Consider the following 26,606-nt stretch of genomic DNA (forward strand, 5'->3'; position numbering starts at 1 on the left):
GCGTCCACTGCGCACTTGCCGTCATTTTTATTTTGCACATTACAGCGTTGCAATTGCCATCCTGAGATTGATCGCATCTTTAGTATCATTGAATCACATATAGACCGACCTTGGCGGTGGAAATTCAGCAGTCTAAACGCATTACTCATACCATTTCCTCTGGGTAGCACGCGACACAAAGCCTCACGCAACACAAAGACATGGCGCAAATTCGACAGAACCCAGTCCCCACGAATGAGTTTTTCCCCAAGGGTGGCTGGGATACTCATCATCACATTTTTGAGCGTGAGTACAAGTCTGCTTCTCCAGCCACAGAGTAACTGTATTTGACCTGCAACTAGCCAACTCATATCCCTACAGCCCATCAAGGCATTTGACACCGCCTGCGGCGACTATCGAGGCTTTCGAAGATTTCCGGAAGAAGTTAGGGTTCACTAAATCTGTGCTCACTCATGGACTCTCGTACGGAGATGACTGCACTTCCCTTAAGGCCTTCGTCGGCAGGCTAGGAAAGCCGAGAACCTCTGGCGTGGGGGTCATTGATCCCTATGCAACTAGTGACGAGGAGATTCTGGACATGCACGCTGCGGGTGTCTGCGGTCTTCGTGTCAACTTGTACGCTCAAGGGGCCATGGAGGATGTTGAACTGCAGAAGAAGACCCTCCGCGCGTACCTGGATAGGATTGTGGCCCTGTCACTTTCTTGGAGCTTGACTATGACCACCATTCGCACAGAGTTCTGGGATATCCTGGAGCCCTTCGTAAAGCAGCATTTGGTACCTGCTGGGGTCCCTCTCATCACTGATCATTTTGCTCTCCTCAAGGCGCCTAGCATGCTGTCCGGGCAACATCGTCAGAACCCGACGGAGCAGCCGGGTTTCCAATCCATCATGCGTTTGATCCGCCACGGCCATCTGTTCATCATGCTTAGTGCACCTTACCGTGTCAGTGAGCAGGGCCCTCACTACGAGGATCTCGAGTTCCTTGTGCGTGCCTGTGTCGATGCAAACAAGCATCAGGTCATTTGGGGCAGTGACTGGCCCCATACACCTCGCATGAAGGTTCGAACGCATGAGGATGCCATGAAAGAGGCTCCATTCCTGGATGTGGATGACGTGGCGTGGATTCGAAGCTTGAGGAAGTGGCTGTCCGATGAGGAATGGGACTTGATCTTTGTGCAAAATCCTGCACGTCTGTTTGGTGCGTCAAACTAGGGGAAACCTCATGTAGTATAGATCATGCGACGCATCGACAGAAGAGATATGTCAGTTTTATTAAACTATTGTCATGGCATTATGGTTCAAGCTGCATCTGCTGGCTACTGTGTTCGCCACAATAGTCACACGATGTAGTTAACGGATTTTAACTTAACTACGACGCGCCACTTCATGTTGCAGAGGAGCTGATATAACCTAAATAGCATCTCGTTATGAGCACATATTTATTTAGCTTCTTGAAGGTAGAGTCTTCCTGAGAGACGTTAAGTAAATCTTCAAGACATCCGCAGTATACATATCTGTGTTATCACACTTGCATGGCTCCAGGTAGTCTTGTGCACGTATGAATAGATCGTATGATGCTAATTATGTAACGCTACTTATCCTTACGAATGGTCTGGATAAGTTCGCCCATTTCTTCCCCTTTGCGAAGTTTATCAAACGTAATCTCATCCACTTCGGCCCGGGCTTCACAAAGCTCAGCAACCTTATCAACCAACGACAGCGGCACTGCGACACAGCCATCATCGTCACACACGAGCAGATCGCCAGGATTGACCCACAAGTCATCCTTAAATTGAAGAGGCTCGTTAACAGTAGAGGCTCTTGTGAACGTGTTTGAGCCAAGGATGGAGATACCGCGGGCGAATACCTAATGTTTGAGTTAGACTTGGTCTTGAAGTGTCTTGCCCACGACGCAGTGCGTGTCCAGCGAATCAAATATCTCCGTGGTAGGATGACGTACAGGAAATTTCATGCCCCTATGCTCATTGACATCCCTCATGCGCCCGTCAATCACAACACCTTTGGTGCCAAGGAATTGCGCCCTAGTAGACATCAAACCACCCCAGCACGCGGAAGGAAGCCCCTTGGGTTGCTGAATGTACATGATGACGCCCTCTTGGTTGTGATCGACGAAGTGCTTGTCTAACCTTGGGGCTGAGCTGTCGCTAGACTCAACCATCTTCACTGTAACGGCGGGCCCGATGATACGACCATTGTTGGCAGGCGAGAACAGGCGGATTCCATCAAGGAATCCGCCATTGGGAACTTTGAGCTTGACCAATGCATCGCCAATCTCAAAACGTTAGGGATTCATTTGAAATTCAATGTCGCTCGCAACAACTCACATCGCAGCTCGTAAATCTGTTCAACAGTTTGAGACTCTTTGCAGCAGACATATTGGGGATTTTGGCGTAGCGTACGAACATAGGAATTATTCACGTCTTAGGTGCATTCAAGTGCCACGATCTTTGTCGTCGAATTTCGGCGCGGCGAACACACTATTCATTTCGCGTGATCTCTAGTCCTGTTGCTATACGCACCGGTGACCGGTGACCGGGGCCCGTAGGCTGCATGAGCCCGGACCGCCGGAGTGCTCCGTGAGTATTGAGTGCCTGCTAGCAATAGGGGAAATTGCGGGTAGTCGCGTGGGATTCACCCTTGTGCGGCGCGGTCATGCTTAGATGCCAAGTGTTACCTGACCAAACAGCCAAGTATCAGAGATAACACGAAGGTCACTTGATGGGTCTCTCCTAGTGGGTTGATCCGAGGGGCGCGCTCTAAGGGCGCTGGATTCTGGTTATCGACGGAGGCGCTGCGCTCACCAGAAGGACCCTCTGGACCCGCCTCCCGGGAAGTTTAGACGTGGAGACTGGAGTGTGGGGAGGTTAGGGTGTGCTCTGCCCAATAGCGGCGCTCCCATTACCCACTAGCTAAAATCTGGAGCGTTCCGGGTGACGGAGCATTCCACGAGTCTGACTATCATCGCACCCACTAGACCAGCATTGTTTTGTCCCATACGCGCGCATTCCGGGGACTTGCGGGGTATGGGGTCAATTGCTGGAGACTCTCCGTCAAGAGCTCGATGTCAAGCGTTTCGCTTAGGGCCAGTCTCATGCTTAGGCCTAGGACTCTAGGGATCTATAAGTGTTGAAGAGACGACCCGACCAACTCCTCGAGCAAGCCATCGGTTTTCACGCTCGCATATCACCTTCACAAGGAACATCATACACAAGTGTCGTCTCAAGTACAGATCCCCTGCCATCGTGACCATGGCTACCACAGTGACCGACAGCGACCGCAAGGTTAGCGGCAACGTCTCTTTAGAGCACTTTAACGCCCCAAACAAGGAGGGCAGCCTCGCTGCTAATTACAACAATTCTCTCGACCTAACGGACGAGGAGTATGCCGCCGCCGAGAAGAGCCTCGTGCGCAAGCTGGACATAACTTTAGTGCCAATAGTCTAGCTACTTTATATTGCGACCCGACATACGACCGCATGCGCCTCTCACGTGCCCCCCGCTTTTTTCCTCCTATTATACGTCACCCGTATGCCACGTAGAATAAGACGACTATAGGCGACTAACGACTATAGTCGACTACGCTATAAAAGCGCTCGTAGACGATAGTCGACTATTATCGACTATATAATATTTACTTAGTGTATAAGAAGCCTAGCTTTACTATAGCTAGTCTTTACTAGCTCCTTAGCTATTAATATAATTATCTACGTAAGATTTACTATCTCGTATATAGACTATAACCCGACCGCTTAAGTTAACGATATCTTAGTATACTTAGTTTATAAACCGACTTTAGATCTACCTACCTTATAGCTAGCTAACCCGAACGTTATATATTAATAGCTCTTATTTAATATACTACCGTATTAAGGTACTTAAGTAATACGATACTATAGCTAGCGAATCCTCTAAGATAACCCCTAAGTCTACCGATAAGGGTAAGGCTATAGCTAAGTATACCGAGACCTCTTAGATAGCTTAGTCTATAGACTTAGACTCGGACGAGTCCGACGATAAGGATATAAAGATCCTTAAGGGGTAGATCTAAGAGTTATAAGGGTAGCTACGATAAGTCCTCGATATATAGGCCCGCGATAAGTAATAGTACGACGAAGCCTACTATTCCTTCTACGAAGGAATAACCTTATAATAGTAATAAGCCGCCTAGCTAAGAAACGAGATAAATAATATAAGTAATAATACTATTCGATAGGCTACCGGCAAGGACCTAGGAGAGATTATAAAGCCACGCTAACTAAGACTATTCGATAGTACGACTAAGGACCTTTAAGGGTTCCTAACTTAGGTTAGAGCTTACTAATAGTACTTCCCGTTTATTCTTCGTTATTACGACCCGATATACGACCGCATGCGCCTCTCACGTGCCCCCCGCCTTTTTCCTCCTATTATATATTACCCGTATACTACGTAGAATAGACGACTATAAGCGACTAGCAACTATAGTCGACTATGCTATAAAGGCGCTCGTAAATAATAATCGACTATCGTCGACTATATAACATTTACTTAGTATATAGGAAGCCTAGCTTTACTATAATTAGTCTTTACTAGCTCCTTAGCTATTAATATAATTATCTACGTAAGATCTATTATCTCGTATATAGACTATAACCCGACCGCTTAAGTTAACGATATCCTAGTATATTTATTTTATAAACTAACTTTAGGTCTACCTACCCTATAGCTAGTCTAACCCGAACGTTATATATTAATAGCTCTTATTTAGTATACTACCGTGTTAAGGTACTTAAGTAATACGATATTATAGCTAGCGAATCCTCTAAGATAACCCCTAAGTCTACCGATAAGGGTAAGGCTACGGCTAAGTATACCGAGCCCTCCTAGACGGCTTAGTCTATAGACTTAGACTCGGACGAGTCCGACGATAAGGATATAAAGATCCTTAAGGGGTAGATCTAAGAGTTATAAGGGTAGCTATAGTAAGTCCTCGATATATAGGCCCGCGATAAGTAATAATACGACGAAGCCTATTATTCCTTCTACGAAGGAATAACCTTATAATAATAGCAGGCCGCTTAATTAAGAAACGAGATAAATAGCGTGAGTAATAATACTATTCGATAGGCTACCGGCAAAGACCTAGGAGAGATTATAAAGCTACGCTAACTAGGACTATTCGATAGTACGACTAAGGACCTTTAAGGGTTCCTAACTTAAGTTAGAGCCTACTAATAATACTTCCTATCTATCCTTCGTATAGAAGAAGATAAAGTACGCTACGCGGTAGGATATTTATTAGGAGCCGCTCTTATATAGTTTAAACCTACTCTTAGGGACTTTATAACTAATACTTACTAATACCGAAAATAAGAGACGAAAGATATCTTCGCGTATTATAATAACTTTAAAGAAATATTAAAGGCGACTTTCGGGACTATCGACGAAGAACGCCTAGCTAAGAACTAGCTAGAGGCGTTAAAATAGAAAGGGTTAGCCTCGGATTATAGCGCCTTATTTACCTAAATCGCGTCTAGAACTACTAAGAGTAAAGGAGATAAGATAGCCTCTTTCTACCGAGGTCTTAAGGACGAGGTTAAGGACGAGCTATATAAGGAAGACCGACCCGCCACCCTCGCGAGCTATATCGCGATAGCTATTAAGATCGATAACCGATAATTCGAACGACGACGCGAGAAGAAAGGATAGTACTTTACTAATACCTTAAACCGCGATCGTAATAGTAAAAACCGAATCTATCTTAATATAGGACGACCTCGATTCTACTAGAGCACGGCTCTCGGCGGAACTTATATAAGACTAATAAATCTCGACGCGATAGAACGAAAGCTCGCCGCGATAGATAAAAAGAACCTTACTTACTATAACTATAGTAAGAAGGGATACTTTACGCGCGAATATTATTCCCTAAAGAAAGAACGAAGCTAGGGCTAGAAACTAATCCCTAAAGGTAAGTATAAGTAGCTAAATATAACTAAGTCCGGATACGATATTAGCCCCCCGTAAAATATAATATCCTCTAGGGAGAAAGAACGATAGAAGTTACTTAAAGAAATAAGGAAGGCCGGAGAAGAAGTAAGAAAGTAACTAATACCCTACGAAGTATTATACTAATTAGGGTACTACGACGATAGTTACCTAACCTATCGGGATAGTATAGAAAACTTAGGATAGTTCCCTAAGGTATTACGCGGGTCTCGCGTTCTAGCTATAATACGTAAAGTTACTATAGGACTAGGGTAGTACCCGGATAACGTAGATAAAGAATTATCCGATACCGACTCTATAGATAGTAACGAAGAACTCTTATAAAAGAAACGGATACTCGAAACTAACTTATTACACGGACGAGTAACCCTATAAGAATAAATAAAGGTAGTAATAGATCGGTACGACCCTCTACCGCAAGGGAAAGATCTCTAGATAATTATCCCCGCTTAGACGCTAAATAAAGGGATTAATTAGGTAATAAACCGAAGAATAGTCTTAAGAGATAATCTACGTATATACCTAGAAGTACTAAAATATTACGAACTCTTATAGATTTCTTATATATATTACTTTTATAAAATATATATACTTAATAAAAGAAGGTATTAAGTTTACTTAATTAAGGGACTAGCTACCCGCGTTATTAACGACCTATACGAAAAATATAAAGTAAAGTTCTACGAGTATATATACGTAGAACCTAGCATAGGATATATAATACTAAAGTAGTTAGTAAAATACCCCGAAGTATACGCACGAGACTAGAAGATATAGCGTAAATATTAGTTAGTAGACTATCCACGATACGCTAAGGTAAAGGTATTCGATTAGTATAAGACTAGGGAATAAAAGGAGATAGAAGAGCTCCGGCGATATAAAAATACCGCGAAAGTATTGCTCGGCATTAAGATAATTAAGAATAAGGAGTGCGCCTTAAGCTATAGATAAGGATATAAAGAATATAAGAAGTACCCTAATAGTATAAGATTATTATTCGACCCTACCGAATAAGCGGATCGAGACTATATTAATTAAGGCAAGATAAACTACGAAAGATATACTAGAGCGAAGGAAATATTACGCCTACGATATAAGATTAGAGCACGGGAGTACCTTATTCTATAAGGAAAGGCATACACGTAATATATTATATATAGGTATTACGAAGGATATATATTAGATTACGGAGTCTATTACTACGGGTATATATATTACCCGTACGAAGAGGAAGGGAAATAATACCCCTCGATATACCTAGAGTCGTACGGCAATAGCTATATATACGACCCTAAGGATAATACCACCGATATAGAATACTACCCGTTAAAAAACTACTAATATCGCCTATAAATAAGGCATAGGACGACGAGGAAAACCTAAAGACCCTTTGCTCCGTAGAGATAGATAGAGGATAGAAAATAGTTTTAGAAGTCTAGATTAATGGATATTACCTACGAGTACTATTAGATAGTAGAGTAATAGGAAACTATATCTTATTAGCGGTAGTTAACCGATATACGCTACTATAGAATTATAAGGCTCGATTATATAAGCTTTTTAATATCGAAGGATAAAGCTTCGATTATAATAGTAAAACTATCGACCGCGAGACCGATTATCTCGACGTAACGATATAAGGATACTATAAGATAATTATCTTCGATATTATAAACTTATATAGATACGATATAATACTAGGTTACCTATAGTTAACGAGAAATAATCCGGTAGTTAATTAGCGTACTAGCTAGTTAGCGTAGATAGATATAATAACGCGATAATTATTATTTAACTAGAAGAAAGCGAATATTCGTAATAACTTAGCCTCTAGAGTATCTTTATAGGAAGATATAAGCGAGCCAAAATAGGCAAAAGCCGTAGTATTAACCGAGAAGGCTTTATAACCGGGTATACAATATAAACAAGGAAAACGAATTATCGCTAATATTATATAAAAGATATTCGAAGTAAACTAAGCCCTATAAGAAGAAAAAAAGAAAAAACCTATAATAAAAGAAAAACGAATAAAGAATATACCTTAAGAATATAAGAAGTATAATAAGTTATTTAAGGAAACCCTCGAAATAGGTATTCCCTAATATAGTTAGTAAGATCACGAAATCTATCTTAAAACCAGAACCTCGACTAAGTTCTATAAACTCTATAACCTTAACTAAAAATAACTTAAAATATTACGAGAATATATCGACGAAATACTTAAGAAAGGCTATATTCGAACCTCTACCTCGGAAGTAAGATATCCCGTTATATTCGTGCTAAAGAAAAATAGGAAGCTACGATTAGTCGTAGACTATCGGTAACTTAATAATATCACGATTAAAGATAGGACACCCCTGCCGCTTATTAACGAGCTTAAAGATAGACTTTATAGTAAGAACTAGTTCACCGCTCTTAACCTAAAGGGAGCCTATAACTTAATCCGTATAAAGAAAAGAGACGAATAGAAAATAACTTTCCGTACTAAGTTCGGTCTATTCGAGTATTTAGTAATACTATTCGGCCTTACTAATACTCTAGCTACCTTCTAACGAATAATTAATAATATACTTAGGGAATACTTAGATATCTTCGTTATAGTATATCTAGACGATATCCTAATCTTCTCGGAAAACCTTAAAGAGTATAAGGAATACGTCTATTAGGTACTAAAAATACTTTAAGATACGAACCTCTTAGTTAACCCGGAAAAGTACGCGTTTTATATATAAGAGACTATCTTTCTTAGATATATAATTAAACTAAACGAAATCCTAATAGAATAAGTAAAGATTAATATAGTTAGAGAATAGCCTTTATTAGAAAATAATCTTAAGGAAATATAAGTATTCGTAGGATTCGTAAACTACTATCGGCGCTTTATACGCGACTTCGCGAAAATCGTAGCGCTACTTATAGAACTTACGAAGAGTAAGAAAGAGTTCTAATTCGGAGAAGAATAAAGGAAGGCTTTTAAGATATTACGAGATAATATAATATCTAATACTATGCTTATAACCTACGACCCCGAAAAACCACTCGAATTAGAAATAAACGTATCGGACTACGCTATAGGAGCGTAAATTAGTTAACGAGACGATAATAATAACCTACGACTAATCGCCTTCTTCTCGAAGAAACTCTATAGCGTAGAATTAAACTATCCTATCTACGATAAGGAATTCTTAGTAATTATCGCCGCTATTAAGGAATTTAAGTATTATATACTAAGGACGAAATTTAAGACTAAGGTTTATACTAATCACTAGAATATCTCTTACTTTATTACGATATAAGAACTTAGCTTACGATAAGTACGATACGCTAAATTCCTAGCCGAATATAATATTAAGATTATCTATCGGAAGGGATCGGAAAACGGTAGAATAGATATACTTAATCGCTAACTAGATTACGATACCGAAGTATTAAAGGCAAAGGGCTAGATACTTTAATAAAATAACGAAGGGAACTATATATAAATAGTACTTAACCTCCTTATATATAAAGTCGAAGTAAATACTATATACTACGATAAAATACTAGAGTAAGTATTTAAACACGGAAAAGAAATACCTAACGACTATACGATAGAAATAAGGAAAGGACCTACGAGGAATAGACGACTCTAGATACCACCGCTAATACGCGATAAAATCTTAATTAATATTTATACGCACCTTATAGTAGGATATTAAGGAGTTAGGAAGACTCTTAAGAGAATACGACGAATATATAACTATTAAGGAATTAAAATAAACGTCGCACGTATCGTCGGATAATACGAAGATTATATACGTAGTAAGGCTGCCCGGTATAAGCTATATAGAGAACTAAAGCTACTACTAGTGCCTTTAAGACTATAGGAATTAATAGCCTTCGATTATATTACGAAGCTACCTAAATTAAAGGAACTAGGATCTAACGTCGAATATAATTGCATATTCGTTATTATAGACCGAATAAGTAAATTCGGATATTTCCTACTATACTAAGAAGCAATAGATATAGAAATACTCGCATATATAGTGCTTAAATATATCGTGGCTAACCACGGCCTTCCGGAAGAAATTATTTCGGATCGAGGAACGATATTTACCTCGAAGTTCTAGTAAGCTCTAATAGCTTAGCTCGGAACTAATTATAAGCTTAGTATAGCCTACTATCCCTAGACGGATAGATAGATAGAGAGATTAAACTAGACGCTAGAACAATACCTACGGTGCTATATTAACTATAAATAAGACGATTAGGTTTCGAAGTTACTACTCGCTTAACTCGCCTATAATAGTATACCTACGGAATTAACTAAGATCTTACTATTTTACGCGAACTACGGATACGAACCCGAGTTTAGTAATAAAACACTAAGGGATAGACCTCTTACTAAAAAAGTAATACTTAAAGTAAACTAACTACGCTTACTATATAAATATATAAAAAGATAGCTCGAATTCGTACGTATACGAATATCGAAATATTATAATAAGAAAAGATCGAAAGGACCGATCTTTCGGAGGGGAGATATAGTCTACCTACTATATAAAAATTTCATAATAACTCGACCCTTACTAAAGCTCGACTATAAAAAGCTTAGACTATTTAAAATCGACGAGGTTATCTTAGACACTAACTATAAGCTTTCGCTACCCTTAAGCATAAGAATATACCTAGTTTTTTATATCTTATTACTCAAAAAAGCACTATAAAACGCAGAAATAAATTACGAACTAGAAGTCCTCGAAGAACTCTACGAACTAGAACGAATTATCGATAAATAAATAATAAACGGAGAAGTTAAATACCTTATTAAATAGAAAGGCTATATAAGTAGCGAGAATATATAAGAACCCGCTAAATACCTTAAGAATTACCGCTACCTATTACGATAGTATTATTAAAGGGAAATATATCGGGTATTACGCTCTAATCGATAACCCTAAACGCACCTAACTCCTAAGCACGCCTAACTACCTACTACTCCTTAAGAATAGCCTCTTCCTAAGAACGCACCCTATCCTCCTTATCTAACTCACGTATACTATAAGATACTAACTCCGAGGTCCGACTTCGAAGTAGTTCTCGTTAGCGACGAAGACGCTAAACGCGCCCTAGAGCCTCTTAGAGCTCCCTCTCGGATTTTTCTAAATCCGCTTCTACTCGTTTCTACTTAGATACTATACGCGTTACTAAGATATAAGTTAGTATATACACAAAAAATATATATAATACTCACGGTACGACGCCACGCTAGTACTATTATAAGTCTTCTTTATTTCGATATACGATATATAACGACGGGAATTACTACTTATACGATAAACGCGTTTAGCGCGATAATAACGAGTATAGGGTATCTCGCTCTTAAAATTATTAAGATAAATAGCTTTAATTAGGATAGCGCGATACGAGTCGTTAGTTTTCTTATAAGAAGATAGATATTTCTATACATAGTTAGGTATAATAAAAAGAAGAAGTTACTGAATACGACTTACGAAGAACGACTAACGGGTTTTAGCTAATTCTAGGATAGAATCTCGGAAGGGGAGATATTATATTACGACCCGATATACGACTATATACGCCTCTTACATACCCCCCGCCTTTTTCCTCTTATTATATATTACCCGTATACTACGTAGAATAGACGATTATAAGCGACTAGCGACTATAGTCGACTACGCTATAAAGGCGCTCGTAGATAATAGTCGACTATCGTCGACTATATAATATTTACTTAGTATATAGGAAGCCTAGCTTTACTATAATTAGTCTTTACTAGCTCCTTAGCTATTAATATAATTATCTACGTAAGATCTATTATCTCGTATATAGACTATAACCCGACCGCTTAAGTTAACGATATCCTAGTGTACTTAGTTCATAAACCGACTTTAGGTCTACCTACCCTATAGCTAGCCTAACCCGAACGTCACACTTTACCTGTTCAACTACTTGGACCGAAACAATATTGCGTACGTGCAGAAGGCCTGCAGTCTGTTGTGTTGTGATAACGCTAACCGTGTACCCAGGCAAGCAAGACTCAGTAGTTTTGAGGAAGATCTTGGCCTCACCAAGAACCAGTTCAATGTGGCAGTGTCAATTCTGAACGTCGGTTACATGCTCATGCAGCTTCCCAGGTGAGAAGACCAGTCTTGGAAGAATCTCATTGTCACTTCGCAGCTCGCTAATGCTCTCTGCAGTAATATGCTTCTCACCCGAACTCGGCCCTCGCTTTACATCCCTTTCTGGACAGCTCTTTGGTCCATCATTTCCGCCGCCACGGCTGCGGCCGACAACTACACCCATCTGATCGTTATCCGTTTCTTCCTCGGTATCGCCGAGGCTCCCTTCTTCCCGGGTGTCATGTACCTTCTCAGCTGTTGGTACCCGCGCAAGGAATTGGCCCGCCGAACAGCCGTTCTATACTCCGGCGTGCTGCTGGCCACTGCATTCTCTGGTCTTATTGCCGCTGGTGTATTTGCTGGGCTCTCTGACAAGCACGGTATGGCTGGTTGGCAGTGGCTCTTTGTCATCGAGGGAGCCGCCAGTTTTGCTGCCGCTATCATAGCTGTCTTGGTTCTTCCCGACTTTCCGGGGCAGAAGTCAGGTGGCGCCAAGTGGCTCCTGAGCGACCGTGAGCAAGCTGTTGCTGTGCACCGCATTCAGGCTGACAGAGTATCTGTTCCGGATGGCGAAAGTGGTGCCTGGAACGGTCTCAAGTTAGCTGTGAAGGATGTGAAGACCTGGGTTTTCGTAAGTTCTTCTCCCTGTCGATTCAACCAGGAGTCCGTTCATTAACCTTTCTGCACAGGTCCTCATGCTCACGGCCAACCATAGTGCCTACGGCTTCAACAATTTTTTCCCTACCATCGTCAAAGGTTTCCACCTTGGCGATCGCACCATTACGCTTGTTCTGACTGCGCCCCCTTACCTTCTGGCCACCGCCACAGCTTTCTTCACTGCATGGTCCAGCGACAGAACAGGCGACCGTGGATACCACATCTCTATTCCTCAAGCTGTGGCCTGCGTCGGATTCATCATCTCCGTTTCTACCCTGAACAACGCGGCACGCTACGTGGCTGCCTTCTTCTATATCTGTGGTTGTTTCTCATCTAACGCCATGGTGTTCAGCTGGGCCAGCGCCACTTTGAACCAGACGCCCGAGAAGAGAGCATGTGCCACAGCTATTATCAATCTTCTCAGTCAATTCGGCAATATCTGGAGTCCCTATTTCTTCCCGACAAGCGACAGGCCGCGCTTTGTCATGGCTAATATCCTCATGATGTCGTTCTCTGCCCTCTCGGTAGTTACTTGCGTTATCATGAAATGGATGTTAACTAGAGCCAACAAAAAGCTTATTGCTGAGGGAAATGATAGTAACTTATTTAGGCTGTAGAGCCAGGAAACTCAATCAATAATTACATCTCCATTAGCAAAACTTGTCCTGAGGACCCCCGCTGTTGGTAGATGCGCACGCCCAAGTTCGACCAGTAGTATCCTGAATAATACCTGCCCCAACCAATTCTTTGCATGGCTTCGAAATGGTCGACGGTAAATTGGCCATAAAGTTAGCTATGATGCCCGCGAAGCCGGTTATTCTAACCGCATGATCCACACCGAGGCAGTATAAATTTTTGTCGCCATCTAGCTGCTTGAGCTGTGTGGAACTCTTGATCTTCTCCTGCGAGAGCATCTTTGCCGTTGCCTGATTGCTGTTGCAAAGGTGGATGTGGACTTGTTCCATGTCTCTCGCGCGAACTGAATTTAGGAATACGGCCTGAGATTTTGGTGTGGATTCTTTCTGGGCAAATTGCCAGCCTTGGTCGTGGCCGGGACCCATCTTCTCGATACCTGGGAGTAGTTCTGTCGTGGTGACGAGGTCATGACCCTGCCCGCTGTTCTTCAGCAGGACCCATACCGGTGGGCCGCCCTTTGTTATGGACCCGCTGTTCGGGCATGGTGTTGACCCTGTTGGGTGCTGGAGGCAGTTGCAGAGAGTGTGAAACCAAATGCCACACGCCTGGCAGTCGTGTTCACTATCTGTGCACCCACCAGAGCAACTTTTCACCTTTTTAGTAGGGGTAAAGGCGCCGCTGCAGACTGCACAGTTTGTGGTGCACCCGGTGAGTTGCCCAGCACAAGTGCAGGAACCCACATCCATGCTGCTTATCTGCTTCGTAGTACAGCCTGCAGCAGCGACACGGTCGATAGGCGATGCCGATAGCAAGAGTAGGAATGCCGCCTTGATTTGCATTGTTGCGTAATTGCAATGAAGTCTATGGTGTAGTTCAAGGGTAAATTAATAGTATTGAGGATTCTCGAGTTATTGAAAGTGTTTGGAACTTAGCAATATATGCGTAGAGTGAGAGTTCGGGGTGCTCGACGGGAGTAAAAGGCTTTTATAGGTAAATATAGCCGACTTACTTAGACAGATTTGCCAATCCGGGTTGTCCGAGTCACAGAAACTACTAAAGGAGACTAATCGTTCCCCCCTCTTATCGGAGGTTACGGATAAGTGCACTATAAAACCTTAACCTCGTAGCTATAACTTAGTCTCAGGACCCTAAGTTAGATATAGATTTCTCTAGGCTAAGGAGTACAATTCTTATAGTTCTACTAGTAACTAGAGGCCTAGGCCTAGTAAATACACTATAATATAATTATGATATCATTTAGCTCCTGCTATGAAAGCAAAGTGATCTAACTTATCGGAGATCACTGCATTGTCACGGTCAGTGCTAAGGGTGACGTCCTCCCACCGGTCCATCACTATAGCCTCCTGTTGTCTTTTGATTTTCCACCATCGAAGCGAATCTGAACCTAGGGCAATGCGTGAGGTCCAGACTCTCCTAGCCGCCATACCCTCGCTCTTGACAACGTCAGCCATTGCCTGTGCGACCTTGACTGGGTCTCCCGGGGGCATTCCCCATTCGGACAGATCCTTTGAGGCAGCGGTAAACCCTGGCACGTATGCTTCGATGGGACTCTTGTCCTCCTTGTTCTGCTCCGACGCGACTTTATCCTTCTCGCGCGGTTCAAAGAGACGGGTGGCAACACCGCCGCACTCAAAGGCGACGCAGCGGATGCCGAGAGAGGATACTTCCTTATGTAGCGATTCGGCAAAGGAGCTGTTTGTCCACTTGGTCATGTTGTAGTATGTCGTGTAAGGCATGTTGCCCCAGATTTGGTTTGAGGCCGTGAAAGTGATTGTCCCTGATTCCTGTTGGCGGAAGAATGGGAGGATGGCCCTCGTCATGTGAAGCTGACCGATGACGTTGGTTTGGAAGATGCGTTCTGCGTCGTCATCACTGCATGTGCGCAAAACACCAGAGTCAGCTGATGAGATCTGATCTCAAAGATGGACCTGACCTACCTGATATCCTCGAAGGGGGCGAACAAGAATGTTCCGGCATTGTTGACAAGGACATCGATATGTCCGAAAACCTGCCAGGCCTCCTTGACTTTGCTCGCAATGATCTTAGAACCAGACGTGATGTCGAGCTCAAGAAGCGACACATTCTCCGAAGCGCGATCGGCCATCTGATCGACTTGTCGGTTGGCAGCAATCACTTTGTCGCCTCGACGGACGATTTCCTCGACGAGTGCAGCACCAATTCCCGCCGAGGCTCCTGTTACAAGCCACACAAGAGGTGCCATTGTCCCGAAATGCAGTGCCTCAACCGAAATAATGAAAATGAAGGACGAGAAAAAGAGCTGGCGATTTGACTAAATATAGGCAGTAAGAATATGTAAGATAAAATTGTAACCTTGCTGGTTAGGAAAACTCGATCCGTGACGAGGAGTCTCTTACCTATATGCCGAATCGGGCACACGTGTGGGCAGGGGGCTCCTACACTGAGGTCCTATTACCTAGGCAAACAGATCAAATCTAAGGCTCGTCCGCGCACGAAAAATCGGATTAATAAACAAGCCAAGGACTTTATCGACAATTCCTGGAGTCTTTTAAATCAAACATACTCATTAGTAATGTGACAACGAGATCCCTCCCTGACAAGCCGAAGGTGGAGCACGTCGTCTCGATCTATTTCGTCCGCGGATCAATTCGCCCGAGTCGAGTCCGCGGACAAATTTGCTCATCCGCGGCAACCTGCAACTCCGAGGAACTCTCCCTCCGCCAGCATCACTTCGACCGCGCACAGTGGCTTGGAAGACTATCCGTCCGAGCGTCGCAACCATGGTGCGTGGCTCCCCGAGGACGTCTGCGTCTGCATCGGGGTCTTCGACCTCGACGCCGACACGTAAGACCATGCGGAAAGGGACGCACAGCTGCATGGAATGCAAGTATCTCCCTCCCACGCCCAACTGCTCCGGGACGCCAGCTCACGCACATTTGTCTAGGTCGCCGTCGGAAGATTCGATGCGACTCGATGCCAGGAGCTTCAGCCTGTTTCAATTGCAAATCTCGTTGCACACCATGCATAAGCCAGAGCGGTGATGGCGCGAGACTGCCGATGCGTCAGCGCTTAGGATCTGACTCTCTGGCAAATGGCAGCAGTGAGGCCCCTACGTGGTCTGCGAGGAGTCTAGGCGTCCCACAGGCTCCAGACGTTCTGGAAAACAGTGTCACAGATCAGCGAGCACCCTTCCTCGCGGTTCTGGGCCCGTCTGGAGTAAGTCCCCCATGTTAGTATAGATTATATGTTCAGCAGATTTGACGACGCAGTACAGCTCTCTAAATCACCCAAGACGGAAGATCCCTATACGTCATCTCGGCGTCCGGCCAGGGACAGGAGTGTGTCTTACTCGTCAGCAGATGACCGTAGGTCATCTCGTGCCTTCAGCAGATTGCATGAGCCATCCGTACCCGACCAGGGGGGAATTACTTGCGAGACAGTACGTGCAGAATTGCCGTCCTACGATTCGATCATGAAAGTTGCATTGGCGCACAGAGGCTGGTGGGTTCGAATACACAAGGCTGTTCGTGGCATGCTTGACGACACGATTGAGTCTTTCCCAGACTTCGTCAGGCGAGCCTACGAGCAATCGGCCTTCAGAACTGGGTAAGATGGCGATTGCGTTCGCCTTCGCTTCTGATATTAATGGGTCACATATCTACACCTTGGTCGACCGCCTCGTTGTCTCTGACATGGCGTGTGTGTCTACTGTGGAAGGCTTGGAGTGCCTGATCTTGCTGGCTATTCTCTATGCGGACGAGGGCCAGCCCAGAAGATCATGGATGATCTTTCGCAGAGGAGTAGTGGTCGCGCATTTACCGGTGAATTAACATCCTGTTCCTGGAACAAGTGCTAGAAGCTAATGATGACAAAGGACCTGTACCAGGCTGGCCTCCGATCCACTGCCATGAGACGGCTCTGGTTGTCTATCTACCAAGCGGACCGCATGATGAGCATGTTCCTAGGGCTACCGTACGGCTTCGTCGTCATGCACTATCAGCAAATCTTAGAGGTGAAGCCCGAAAATGACGACTTGGATTCGACCATGGCTATCCGGTGTGCAATTATAGCTGGAAAGGTCATTGATCGAAACCACTCGCGAACAAAAGCTTCTATCTCTAAGACATTGGAACTGGACGAGGAGATGAATGAGCTCGCAACTTCTTTCCCAGAAACCTGGTGGGAGCTTCATAACCGGGTCCGAGCGGATGGCCACGGTTCCGACAAAACCCATGTCCGGTTGCATCAGCATCTCTTCTTCTTCCACCTGCGACTCTACATTTACCTGCCGTTCCTCGCGGTTCGGAAGAAATCTCTCCACACGGTGACATTATACGCGTCGCCAGCATGGAGGCTGCACGACAGCTGCTGAGACGATACCTGAGTCTATGGAGTGACGAGGAGGGACTAAGCCCGTCTGAGTGCAAGCTCGTGGACTTTATGGCGTTTACCGGCGCCATTGTCTTACTTCTAGGTTGCTCAAGCCTCTCCGGCCGAGGCATGTCGAGTGATGGGAATGACATCGAGGCTGTGCTGTCTTTGATTCGGTGCTTGCAGCGCCAGGAGAATCAAGAAAACTGTCCCATCGCGTCGCAATGTCGCAAGACGCTTACCGTACTGCTTTCGAGATCGAGCACGGACGAAGAAGTCCGCATTCCGTTCTTTGGCACAGTCGTTAAAAAAGGCGACCAAACCGGAGAGAAGACCGCCCAGGCTAGTGAAGGGTTTATAACAAACTCCAACACGGGAGATAGTTATGCTTTACTTACTGGCCAACTATCCTCGTCGACGACTGTTGCTAACGGTACTACCGCGATTGAAGACTTACCGACGCCGAGTGCTGCGCATTCAGAGGGACCGTGGGGGGAAGAGCAACCTGGCTCAATGCTAGAACTTAGTGTCTTGTCTTACCTAGAAGATACGTCGGTGGATTTTAATACGGGTTGGGAGTTTATTATGGATCTCGATAGCTTATAAATTAGCTATCTCTAAGCGCTTTATAAACCCTACTCTATTTAATCGAACTACTTCTATTACCGCGTATTAAAGACTAAGCCCGGGGCGCATAGTTTCTTCGAATTTACTACCTCCCACAGTAGTTGCGTGAATAGTGTGTGGTCCACTACTGCGCCAAAGCTACAGTACGTTAGATACTAAGTATGCTCGTTATGAATGCACTATTTATCTTACCCATGACATTTCGCGGCGTCGCGTAACTTTATAGCTAGCGTCATGACGCACATTAGGTCGAGACTTCCGAAAACTGGTTGCTGGCGTAGCTCATCCCAAGCCTGGATGGGCGTAACGTCCTCTTGGCTGGACAACGTCGGAGCTAGGACGAGCAAGCGATTGAGAATACTCGCCGGAGCGTCCTGTACTGGCAAAAGAGATGACCTATTCGGAGGCGGTGAAGACGACAGACTCAGGAGCTGGGAAGTGACTGTCAGAGCGTGGCCGGAAGGGTCGTCTGGTCTGGTGTGATCGCCATGGACATGGCCTAGGCAAGGCTCCTCGACCCTGTAATCGTGAATCAGCTCCTCCTCGGCGTGGTATAAGGGAAGATTGACTAGAGCTTGCATACTTGAGGACGAATTTCATGCCGAGCGTGGCTAGATCAATGTCGCAGACTCTGGACGACATAGAGACATTGTCATCGGACGAATGGATGAGGGGGGGAGATAGAGAGGAGGTGAGCGTGGAACCCTGTGGCCAATCTGGATGATTGCGAAGCAGGCTTCCGTCCGGCGATGTGAATGGCTGATGAGTTCCTGTACAAGAACCTGCTGCAGTGTTCCGAGACAAACACTCGATATCCGTGGTCGCTATACCATTTTGTGCAAGGAGTGACAACAAGGTCTGCAGCTGGTGCTCAAGATCCTGCTTCTCCTTTGACATCTGGCACTCGCGCCATCGTGACTTGGCGATATCTTCTTCTAATGCCTTGACGTACCGCGTCTTGCGCTGGCGATATATACTAGGAGGGTGACATTAGCTCGCAGTGCTCTAGATCCCGTCGTGGTCAATGGCAACATTGGGGAGCGGGAACGCACTGTTGGGCGCGGCGAACTTGCTCTCGCCTTTTCTCAACGCTCTCTTCCTTGGACCGGCCCGACGGATTGAATATGCGGAAGACGGGGCCCTTAGACGGCATATTGACTCAGCTGCAAGAAGCGCGTGCCGCGCAATAGTGAAATGTCAGAGGAAGCCACATCGACGCCGAGGTAAGTCGCAGGTATGTCAACATGAAGGTTTTCAGCCAAGCACGGGCCCGTTTGCGGGGGTCGGCGGCTTGTTAGACCATGCCAGTTGGTGTTTCATGTCCTCTTGTGCCTGCCCCTTGATCACAATTCCAATATTTCCCCATTCGGAACCCTTGCAAGCATCCCAATTTGGAATTTTTGATGAAGTTATCCTTCGAAGTTCCAGAAGTGGTGAGGCTCAAGTCTCGTTACGGCGAGTCTGAGTTTGGAAATATCAACTCTGTCCATTTCCCATCTGCATATAAAGCCTGCCGTGTTCTCCAATGGGATTTCATTCAAACGAACAGCATCTACCTTCTAAGCATACACTTCTCTATCCCTACTTCTCCCCTGACAACTGGCTTGTCTCAATTTCTATTATCGCAATCATTTCATATCAAAATCATGCATTTTCCATTCACCCTCGCCTTCAGCTACGGCCTGCTCCATGCGCAGCTAGGGCTCGCACATCCTACCAAATCCTGCGAAACGGGGCGTCAAGCAATCTACATCAGTACTAATGAACAAGAGAACATGGTACTTTCCGTCTCTATTGACGAGCAAGGTATGCTCGGGCAGGCTTCAATGACTCCGACCGGCGGCGCTGGCGCTGTCAGCATCGATGGGTCCACGAACGAACCGGCTGGCGCCGACCCTCTGGTCTCCCAATCTGCTTTGACCGTTGCAGGCATGGTAAGTAGTACTCCAGACAGCCGCTTCTAGAGCGCCGCCTGACACGGTTTAGAACCTTTTCGCTGTCAACGCGGGATCCAACACGGTCTCCATGTTCTCCATTGACAAAGCCGACCCCACAAAGCTGACCCTGATCGGCCAGCCCGTCGAGGTGCCAGGCGAGTTCCCCAACACCGTGGCGGCCTCAATGAAGAATCGGCTCGTATGCGTCGGGGCGACCGGTGCCACGGCCGGTGTGTCTTGTGCCCCCTTCGACCGGAAGAACGGCATCGGAGCTATGGACGCTCTGCGCCCGTTCGACCTTGGACAAACGACGCCGCCGGTCGGCCCCACAAACACCGTCTCGCACGTCTTCTTCTCCGAAGACGAGAGCACTCTGTTCACCACCGTCAAGGGTGACCCGCCAGCCAATAACACTGGGTTTTTGGCTGCCTTTTCCGTTGATTCACCATGCCGTGGCAGCACTGTTGGTGCCCAAGGTGTCATGTCTTCCCCAGACGACACTCTTGTTCTCTTTGGCTCCTCCGCAATCCCCGGATCAACCGACATCTTCGTTACCGACGCTTCATTCGGCGCCGCTGTGCTGTCCATCGGCAATGACATGCAGGCTACCACCAAAGGCCGCAGTGCCGTAGATGGTCAAGCCGCGACTTGCTGGGTTACTGTCTCACCGGCTAGCAAAACCGCTTTTGTCACAGATGTTGGCGTGAACCGCCTTGTCGAGATGTCCATCGAGGACGCTTCGATCCTCGACGAGATTGACCTCAGCGCCAACGGCCAATCAGGCATGATTGATCTCACGGCCGTCGGTCAGATGATCTACGCCCTCGCTCCCGGCAACAGGGGGCAGGAGCCAACGGTCGTGGTAGTCAATGCGATGACCCGGGAGGTAATGCAGGAGAAAGCGTTGGGCAAACTGGGGGCGACTAATAGGGTGCAAGGTATGGCTGCGCTAAGGGTATAAATACTGTGTGATAGTGAGCTCGCGTTGGACGTCCCGACATTGTTGGAGACGGTCACTTCTAGGTCTTCGTCGTTGTCGGATTCGTGTTGGAGATTGGCCATGCCAGCTTCGCTGTCTTCGCTGCGCAGAGAGCCGTCAACACCTCCACCAGCTGTGTCGGGCATGGCATCATCATCATCATCAAAATTATCAAATTGCCATCATCGTTCTCGTCTACTTCGTGACTATAGGCTTGCTGCTGGCCCCCGGGACGATGCGTTTCCGCAGCAGCTTTATCACCTCAGCAGCCTCGCCCGTGTGCTTCTTGTCACCGTGTCGAATTTCGAAAATCGTCTCCTGGGACTTGAAATTGCTCATCTCCGCAAAAATATCCGCGCGCGCACGCTCCTCGCCTACGAGGACGGAGACAGTAAGTGCAAGCAATTAGTACGTACTAAGTCAGTTCAGCTTATTTTAAGAACAAGCCTGGGTAGGTCACGACAACACACATCTTCGCAGACACTGCCAGTTATCTCACACAGCACACCCTCAACGCCACCAACGCAATGTCTATCTCACGGTCGAAGGTAGCATGCCAAATACGTAGACCCAATCTTGATGTTGGACTATGCAAGTCGCAACTTCATTAGCCAGGGTCAAGCAAGTGCCAGGCTTTGGTATCAACCATGTTGGCTCTGACAACAGACTCAACTGTCTGTTGGTATGTCTGGATCAGTACCGGGATCTGCCATTGCCGCCTTGCTGAATCAGGTGATGTTTCCCGGAAAGTTGGTGCGAAATGGCGGAACTGCTTAGAATGTAGTGTTGATTGGTACAAGTGGCAAATTATGCAAGGACAGCTAATTCATTAAAGCCTCTTGTCGCCTTCGTACTTGCTATGAATCAAAGACAAGAAGGGGTTCTCCCAACGCCTATGCAAACCACCTTCCTTGAGAGTGGGAAGTTTGGCCCAACTTCATCCCAACGAGAGCAGGACATCAACCTGCTGGCTATGACAGCACGTGCCTTGAGCCAGTGCCGAATAATGGGAAGAGAGACAAGCACGAGGAGGAAATGTCTGGAAGTGTTATGTGACCATCATATGTCTCCCATTGACGATCCATCGCATAGTGCCTTACTAACTGGAAGAAGCCGCAGAGTGGCACACCGCCAGCTAGTTCCGGCCACTATCGCAGGTTGCTAATTCCAAAAGAGTGGCATTTCCGAGGGCAGCCCCGGAAGCAAAAGAAAAAAGATCCCACCGACCATCCCAGTTTTAGATTTTGTCTTCTGCGATGTCCTATACCTCCCATCCACAAAGACTTCGTGCCCTGCCTAGCTTGTCTTTTGATTTACAGGCACTGGCTGTAATAGTCGTTGACGCGGGTGCAAGTAGAGCCAGAGGCGCAGGTGGTGCAGCCACTGAAGCCGTTGCCGCCGCACTGGCCCCACTTGGGAGACTGGCAGCCGCCAGGGTTGGTGGGCTCGGAGCCCGAGGCGGTGGTCGTGGACGACGGGGGGGTGGAGGCGTCGTCCCCGGTCGTGGAGCCAATGGGGCCGAACTTGATGTTGGACCAGGTCACGTAGCTGCGTTCATGTTAGAGAACAGTCAATCCTCAAGGATAGGTGATGCTGGGGCGCTTTCAACAAGACTCACCTGTCGGGATAGGTGTCAATGACCTCAGAAGGAACGCCAGAGCTAGCTGGGCAGTCGCCGCGGAGGTTACCAGGCTCGCTCGGGTCGCTGTCACGGGGGTAGAGGCCGTCAAGCCAGAGCATGTTGGCGTAGTTCTATCATTGGATGTTTTGTCAGGTCAAAGTTCTCAAGACGTGTGGGGATTCGGAGTTACTCACGTCAGCCCAGATGGACATGACTAGGACCAAAGGCGTCGAGAGAGCCTCCTCCATGGCGCTCCAGCCACCGACCTCGCTGTAGCGAGAGCGGGTATCAAAGACGTCGAAGACATTGTCGCAGAAGTCAGCGGTGATTTCAGAGCTGTCGGGAAGACCGTCGAAAGTCGGGACCGGCATCTCAATAGTGTTGCCGTTCTGGACGAAGAACTGACGCAGACCGTCGAGCTCAAACTGTGTAACAACCCTGCTTCATGTCAGCAATCTGGCAGTCTCTAGCGAGGGACATCTCAACTTACGTGAAGGGCTTGCTGGTGTCGACCGTCTTGCCCTCACCGTAGAAGCCGGTGCGGCCGAGGCGGTAGGGGTTGTAGTCGCAGCCGTCGGCATCACAGTGGCCACCGTAGCGATCGTCAGAATAGGTGCCACCGCACGAGTCATCCTCGCAAACATGGTATTCATTGAAGCCAGGCTCGCAAGAGTGGGGGGTCAGGGCGAAGGAGTGAGAGTTGGATTCCCTAATCGCAATGTTAGTCACTGCACAACGGGCCTGTGAATCCAATAATCGAGAAGATGCCCAACGGGAACAGCCAAGGCAAAAGGTAACTTGGCTGGCTCCATCACTGGGCGGAACCATCTTCTCAACTAGCCAGGGGGGGTGGGGGTTCAATTCCATACCAAATATCAATCTCAGTGCAGCAAGCACCAAGCGCGCCAACACCGCTGTTAGCGTCTGTATCGGACGGCACCCAGCCGTCGTAGTTGCCCTGGCCGCCGATCCACTTGAGATCACGGGCGCACTGGGCGTCGCAGTAGCCGGTACCGTACTCGGCGCCGGCTTCGTTGACGGGGTAGCTGCTCATGCCACCGTCGGGCTCCATAGCGACAAAGTACAGAGCGCTGTTCATTCCGCAGGGGACAGTGGAAAGGTCAACGTCAAAGGAGAGCTCATTGCCAGGGAGGTTGAACATTTGGTAGGTGTTGGTATCCTCTAGCAGGTAGAGACGAGATCCAATGTTGGTGCCATAGGCGTGCGTGGTGACAAAGTCAAGAGTGAGAGCGTCGCCGCTGGTGCTGGCGCCGTAGGTGCCGGAGTAGTCGGCACCCTCCACAGCGCACTCCTCAGCGCAGTCGGTGTTGCTGGTGCAGGCACTAGTCCAGTCATTTCCGTCGTAGCAGTTCTGGAGGCTGCTGTCATGAGTCCAACGCCAGTTGGCGTCGATGACGACCTCGCCGTTGACCTGCTGGCAGCCAGAGCTGGTGCACTTGGACCAGGTCATGGAAGGATGGACTTCGGGAGTGTCAGATCCGACCTTCTGGGCCGTAGCCACAGAGAGGAGGGAGAGAGCCGCAAGAGTGAGCATGGTGATGTCGGACGAGGTCTGGCGAATAGAGACCACGAGATGGCGAAGTCGAGGGTTGTCGGAGTGTGTGGGATGATCAAAAGCAATCTCGAAAGAACGTCGGGGACGTCTTTACTTATACCTGGCCCCCTCAAGGCGACTACGGATGGATCCTCGTGAGCTGTCTGGGCAAGCCCATCCTTCAGGCTTAGCATTCTGCCGAAAGGGGATGTTCTCGGTCGTCGAGACCCGGATCGTCGCTAGCGAGCCCCGATGTGAGATCAACTGATAGTAGATGCAATGGTCCGTCAAGACGGACTGAAGGGCTTGTTCTTCCCCATCTGTAAAAACATGTTTGGGGTCAGGCGCCTTCGAGGTCGGAAAGCTGATTCTTGGTCCGATGTGGGGGTGAGGAGTCAGGACGAGGCATGCGGAGAACTACTCCCCCGCCCCCGCAAGCTTCACGTCCGGCCCGGGATCTCCAGAGAGCGCAACCCCTAAGGAGATTGCGTCCATAGCCGATACATGTTTCTTGGAGTAAATAGATTTTAGCGTCTCCACCAGCCAAGATCTGATCAAAGCTACACAATCCACCTTAGCCGCATGAAAGCGACATGGAGGTTCGGGGGCGGGGCCGAATGTAGCTAAGAGCGGAGGGTTATCCTCCGATGCGCCACGCGGAGATACTCATACTGCCACGCTCTCCGAAACCGAAGAATCGATCCGCCACTTTAGCACAAAAGTCTTCTTATGTAGATACAGCGAGGATTGCGAGAAGTATACGGATAGATTAATAAAGGCGTCCCACGCGTCACAGCCCGGATTAAAGGAGCGTTTTACCGCAAGCTAGTACGAGCTCTTTACAGGCATAGTCCGGATCTATGAGCACTTTATTAACGAGAAGTAGGGCGCCCTGTTAATAATAAAGGCGGCCGGGTCCGGCTCTATAGCGACCTAGCTGGAATAGTAGCTAGCGTAGCTAGTTCTACTATTTCAACAATAACTACTAAGCGGATATAAGGGACGTGCCCCTTCTATATATTAGCGTAGCGTAGAGCGCTACTTATATATTTATATAACTATATATAGCTAAGATAGATAACTATTAAAGAGTAGTACTCTTCTAAGCGCAGGGTAAGTGAATCATAATAATTGTGACGTTCGGGTCTAGACTAGCTACCGGGTAGATAGAATAGAAGTCGGGTTTGAACTAAGTACACTAGGATATCGTTGACTTAAGCGGTCGGGTCACAGTCTATATGCGAGATAGTGGATCTTGCGTAGATAATTATATTGATAGCTAAGGAGCTGGGTAGAGACTGACTATAGTAAAGCGTAGCTTCCTATATACTAGTTTGTGAAAGTGAGGGCTCACGGGAGCGTCGTGATCTAGTGAGCTATGCGTTGATGTTAGAGCGTAGGCTCACGGTAAGGTCGCGAGCTATACTTTATGCGTGGTAGTATAATTAGAGGAAAAAGTAGGGTGCACGTGAGAGGCGCATGCGGTCGCATACTAGGTCGTAATATAATGTCTCCCCTCCCGAGATTCTATCCCTAGAATCAATCAAAACTAATCATTAGTCCATACTCGTGAGTCCTATTAATTCCTTCTCCTTTATTATTTTTGCATATACTAACGCTATATCTAGTCGCTCTTCTAACGTTGCTCGAAAGACTCGCGAACGCCTGAAGCTTACTTACGCTATTGCTCGTGACGGTGCTAACGCAGATATGCCGTGCACCTATTGTTTCAAGAATCAGAAGCCTTATCGTTTTAATAATAGGTCTTCGAAATATAGCGAGTGTATTCGTCGCGGTCGTCCTTACGACGGGACGTTTGTGGCGTCTTTATATATATTTATTCTTTTCTTACTCCTTTTCCTGACCTTCTTTAGTAAATCGTTTGCTTAAATAGCGTGAGAAGCTTAAGAAGGACGAAGAGAAAGCTAAAAAGGCTCTCCTTCGTCTTCAAACTAAGCTCGCGACCGCTATTAGTTATTTGACGCGGATACGGAAGGGTTAGGGTTAGGGTTAGGGTTAGGGTTAGGGTTAGGGTTAGGGTTAGGGTTAGGGTTAGGGTTAGGGTTAGGGTTAGGGTTAGGGTTAGGGT

The 26,606-nt window shown here is 46.5% G+C and overlaps 10 protein-coding genes across 10 annotated transcripts; 5 read left to right on the forward strand and 5 right to left on the reverse strand.

Annotated features, from left to right (window-relative positions):
• Positions 1-61: 61 nt before the first annotated feature.
• On the forward strand, positions 62-1,213 carry F5Z01DRAFT_696201 (uncharacterized protein; the record flags this gene model as incomplete). The annotated part of the gene is made up of 2 exons (XM_046266280.1): positions 62-285; positions 342-1,213. Exons 1-2 carry the CDS (start codon positions 201-203, stop codon positions 1,211-1,213), a joined length of 957 nt encoding a protein of 318 aa, XP_046113737.1. The 5' UTR covers positions 62-200.
• A 379-nt stretch (positions 1,214-1,592) lies between these two features.
• Positions 1,593-2,397, reverse strand: F5Z01DRAFT_696203 (ribonuclease E inhibitor RraA/Dimethylmenaquinone methyltransferase; the record flags this gene model as incomplete). Its single annotated transcript, XM_046266281.1, has 3 exons — positions 1,593-1,868; positions 1,962-2,294; positions 2,347-2,397. 3 exons carry the CDS (start codon positions 2,395-2,397, stop codon positions 1,593-1,595), a joined length of 660 nt encoding a protein of 219 aa, XP_046113738.1.
• A 9,549-nt stretch (positions 2,398-11,946) lies between these two features.
• F5Z01DRAFT_696204 (major facilitator superfamily domain-containing protein) lies at positions 11,947-13,408 on the forward strand (the record flags this gene model as incomplete). Its single annotated transcript, XM_046266282.1, has 4 exons — positions 11,947-11,984; positions 12,042-12,149; positions 12,213-12,765; positions 12,824-13,408. Coding segments are annotated over 4 exons (1,284 nt in total), but the record flags the coding sequence as incomplete, so codon positions are not given.
• On the reverse strand, positions 13,353-14,361 carry F5Z01DRAFT_668153 (uncharacterized protein). The gene has a single exon (XM_046264331.1). The coding sequence runs from the start codon at positions 14,264-14,266 to the stop codon at positions 13,442-13,444; it is 825 nt and encodes a 274-aa protein (XP_046113740.1). The 5' UTR covers positions 14,267-14,361; the 3' UTR covers positions 13,353-13,441.
• Positions 14,362-14,680: 319 nt separating this feature from the next.
• On the reverse strand, positions 14,681-15,669 carry F5Z01DRAFT_678397 (uncharacterized protein; the record flags this gene model as incomplete). Its single annotated transcript, XM_046265439.1, has 2 exons — positions 14,681-15,320; positions 15,386-15,669. 2 exons carry the CDS (start codon positions 15,667-15,669, stop codon positions 14,681-14,683), a joined length of 924 nt encoding a protein of 307 aa, XP_046113741.1.
• A 260-nt stretch (positions 15,670-15,929) lies between these two features.
• On the forward strand, positions 15,930-17,121 carry F5Z01DRAFT_441320 (uncharacterized protein). The gene is made up of 3 exons (XM_046259778.1): positions 15,930-16,310; positions 16,372-16,643; positions 16,702-17,121. Exons 1-3 carry the CDS (start codon positions 16,208-16,210, stop codon positions 17,035-17,037), a joined length of 711 nt encoding a protein of 236 aa, XP_046113742.1. The 5' UTR covers positions 15,930-16,207; the 3' UTR covers positions 17,038-17,121.
• Positions 16,728-18,130, forward strand: F5Z01DRAFT_441332 (uncharacterized protein). Its single transcript, XM_046259779.1, has 2 exons — positions 16,728-17,248; positions 17,302-18,130. The coding sequence occupies exons 1-2, from the start codon at positions 17,039-17,041 to the stop codon at positions 17,797-17,799; spliced, it is 708 nt and encodes a 235-aa protein (XP_046113743.1). The 5' UTR covers positions 16,728-17,038; the 3' UTR covers positions 17,800-18,130.
• Positions 18,131-18,457: 327 nt separating this feature from the next.
• On the reverse strand, positions 18,458-19,669 carry F5Z01DRAFT_668160 (uncharacterized protein; the record flags this gene model as incomplete). Its single annotated transcript, XM_046264332.1, has 4 exons — positions 19,478-19,669; positions 19,009-19,401; positions 18,618-18,944; positions 18,458-18,563 (listed from the first exon to the last, which is right to left on the reverse strand). Exons 1-4 carry the CDS (start codon positions 19,576-19,578, stop codon positions 18,461-18,463), a joined length of 924 nt encoding a protein of 307 aa, XP_046113744.1. The 5' UTR covers positions 19,579-19,669.
• A 273-nt stretch (positions 19,670-19,942) lies between these two features.
• On the forward strand, positions 19,943-21,522 carry F5Z01DRAFT_715390 (uncharacterized protein). The gene is made up of 2 exons (XM_046266515.1): positions 19,943-20,359; positions 20,412-21,522. The coding sequence occupies exons 1-2, from the start codon at positions 20,072-20,074 to the stop codon at positions 21,321-21,323; spliced, it is 1,200 nt and encodes a 399-aa protein (XP_046113745.1). The 5' UTR covers positions 19,943-20,071; the 3' UTR covers positions 21,324-21,522.
• A 1,132-nt stretch (positions 21,523-22,654) lies between these two features.
• On the reverse strand, positions 22,655-24,517 carry F5Z01DRAFT_630980 (exoglucanase; the record flags this gene model as incomplete). The annotated part of the gene is made up of 5 exons (XM_046261759.1): positions 22,655-22,889; positions 22,960-23,093; positions 23,157-23,400; positions 23,453-23,671; positions 23,832-24,517. 5 exons carry the CDS (start codon positions 24,515-24,517, stop codon positions 22,655-22,657), a joined length of 1,518 nt encoding a protein of 505 aa, XP_046113746.1.
• Between the last annotated feature and the right edge of the window lie 2,089 nt (positions 24,518-26,606).

Source organism: Emericellopsis atlantica (assembly GCF_019669845.1).
Source record: "Emericellopsis atlantica unplaced genomic scaffold F5Z01scaffold_49, whole genome shotgun sequence".
Classification (NCBI taxonomy): Eukaryota; Fungi; Ascomycota; class Sordariomycetes; order Hypocreales; family Bionectriaceae; genus Emericellopsis; species Emericellopsis atlantica.

Excerpts from the sequence above, each read along its gene's own strand:
- F5Z01DRAFT_668153 (XM_046264331.1), bottom strand. The coding sequence starts at position 14,266 with ATGCAAATCAAGGCGGCATTCCTACTCTTGCTATCGGCATCGCCTATC.
- F5Z01DRAFT_441320 (XM_046259778.1), top strand. The coding sequence starts at position 16,208 with ATGGTGCGTGGCTCCCCGAGGACGTCTGCGTCTGCATCGGGGTCTTCG. Across the intron at positions 16,311-16,371 it reads GACGCACAGCTGCATGGAAT|GTCGCCGTCGGAAGATTCGA; the intron begins GCAAGTATCTCC and ends ACATTTGTCTAG. Across the intron at positions 16,644-16,701 it reads CGGTTCTGGGCCCGTCTGGA|CTCTCTAAATCACCCAAGAC; the intron begins GTAAGTCCCCCA and ends GACGCAGTACAG.
- F5Z01DRAFT_441332 (XM_046259779.1), top strand. The coding sequence starts at position 17,039 with ATGGCGATTGCGTTCGCCTTCGCTTCTGATATTAATGGGTCACATATC. Across the intron at positions 17,249-17,301 it reads TAGTGGTCGCGCATTTACCG|GACCTGTACCAGGCTGGCCT; the intron begins GTGAATTAACAT and ends ATGATGACAAAG.
- F5Z01DRAFT_715390 (XM_046266515.1), top strand. The coding sequence starts at position 20,072 with ATGCATTTTCCATTCACCCTCGCCTTCAGCTACGGCCTGCTCCATGCG. Across the intron at positions 20,360-20,411 it reads CTTTGACCGTTGCAGGCATG|AACCTTTTCGCTGTCAACGC; the intron begins GTAAGTAGTACT and ends GACACGGTTTAG.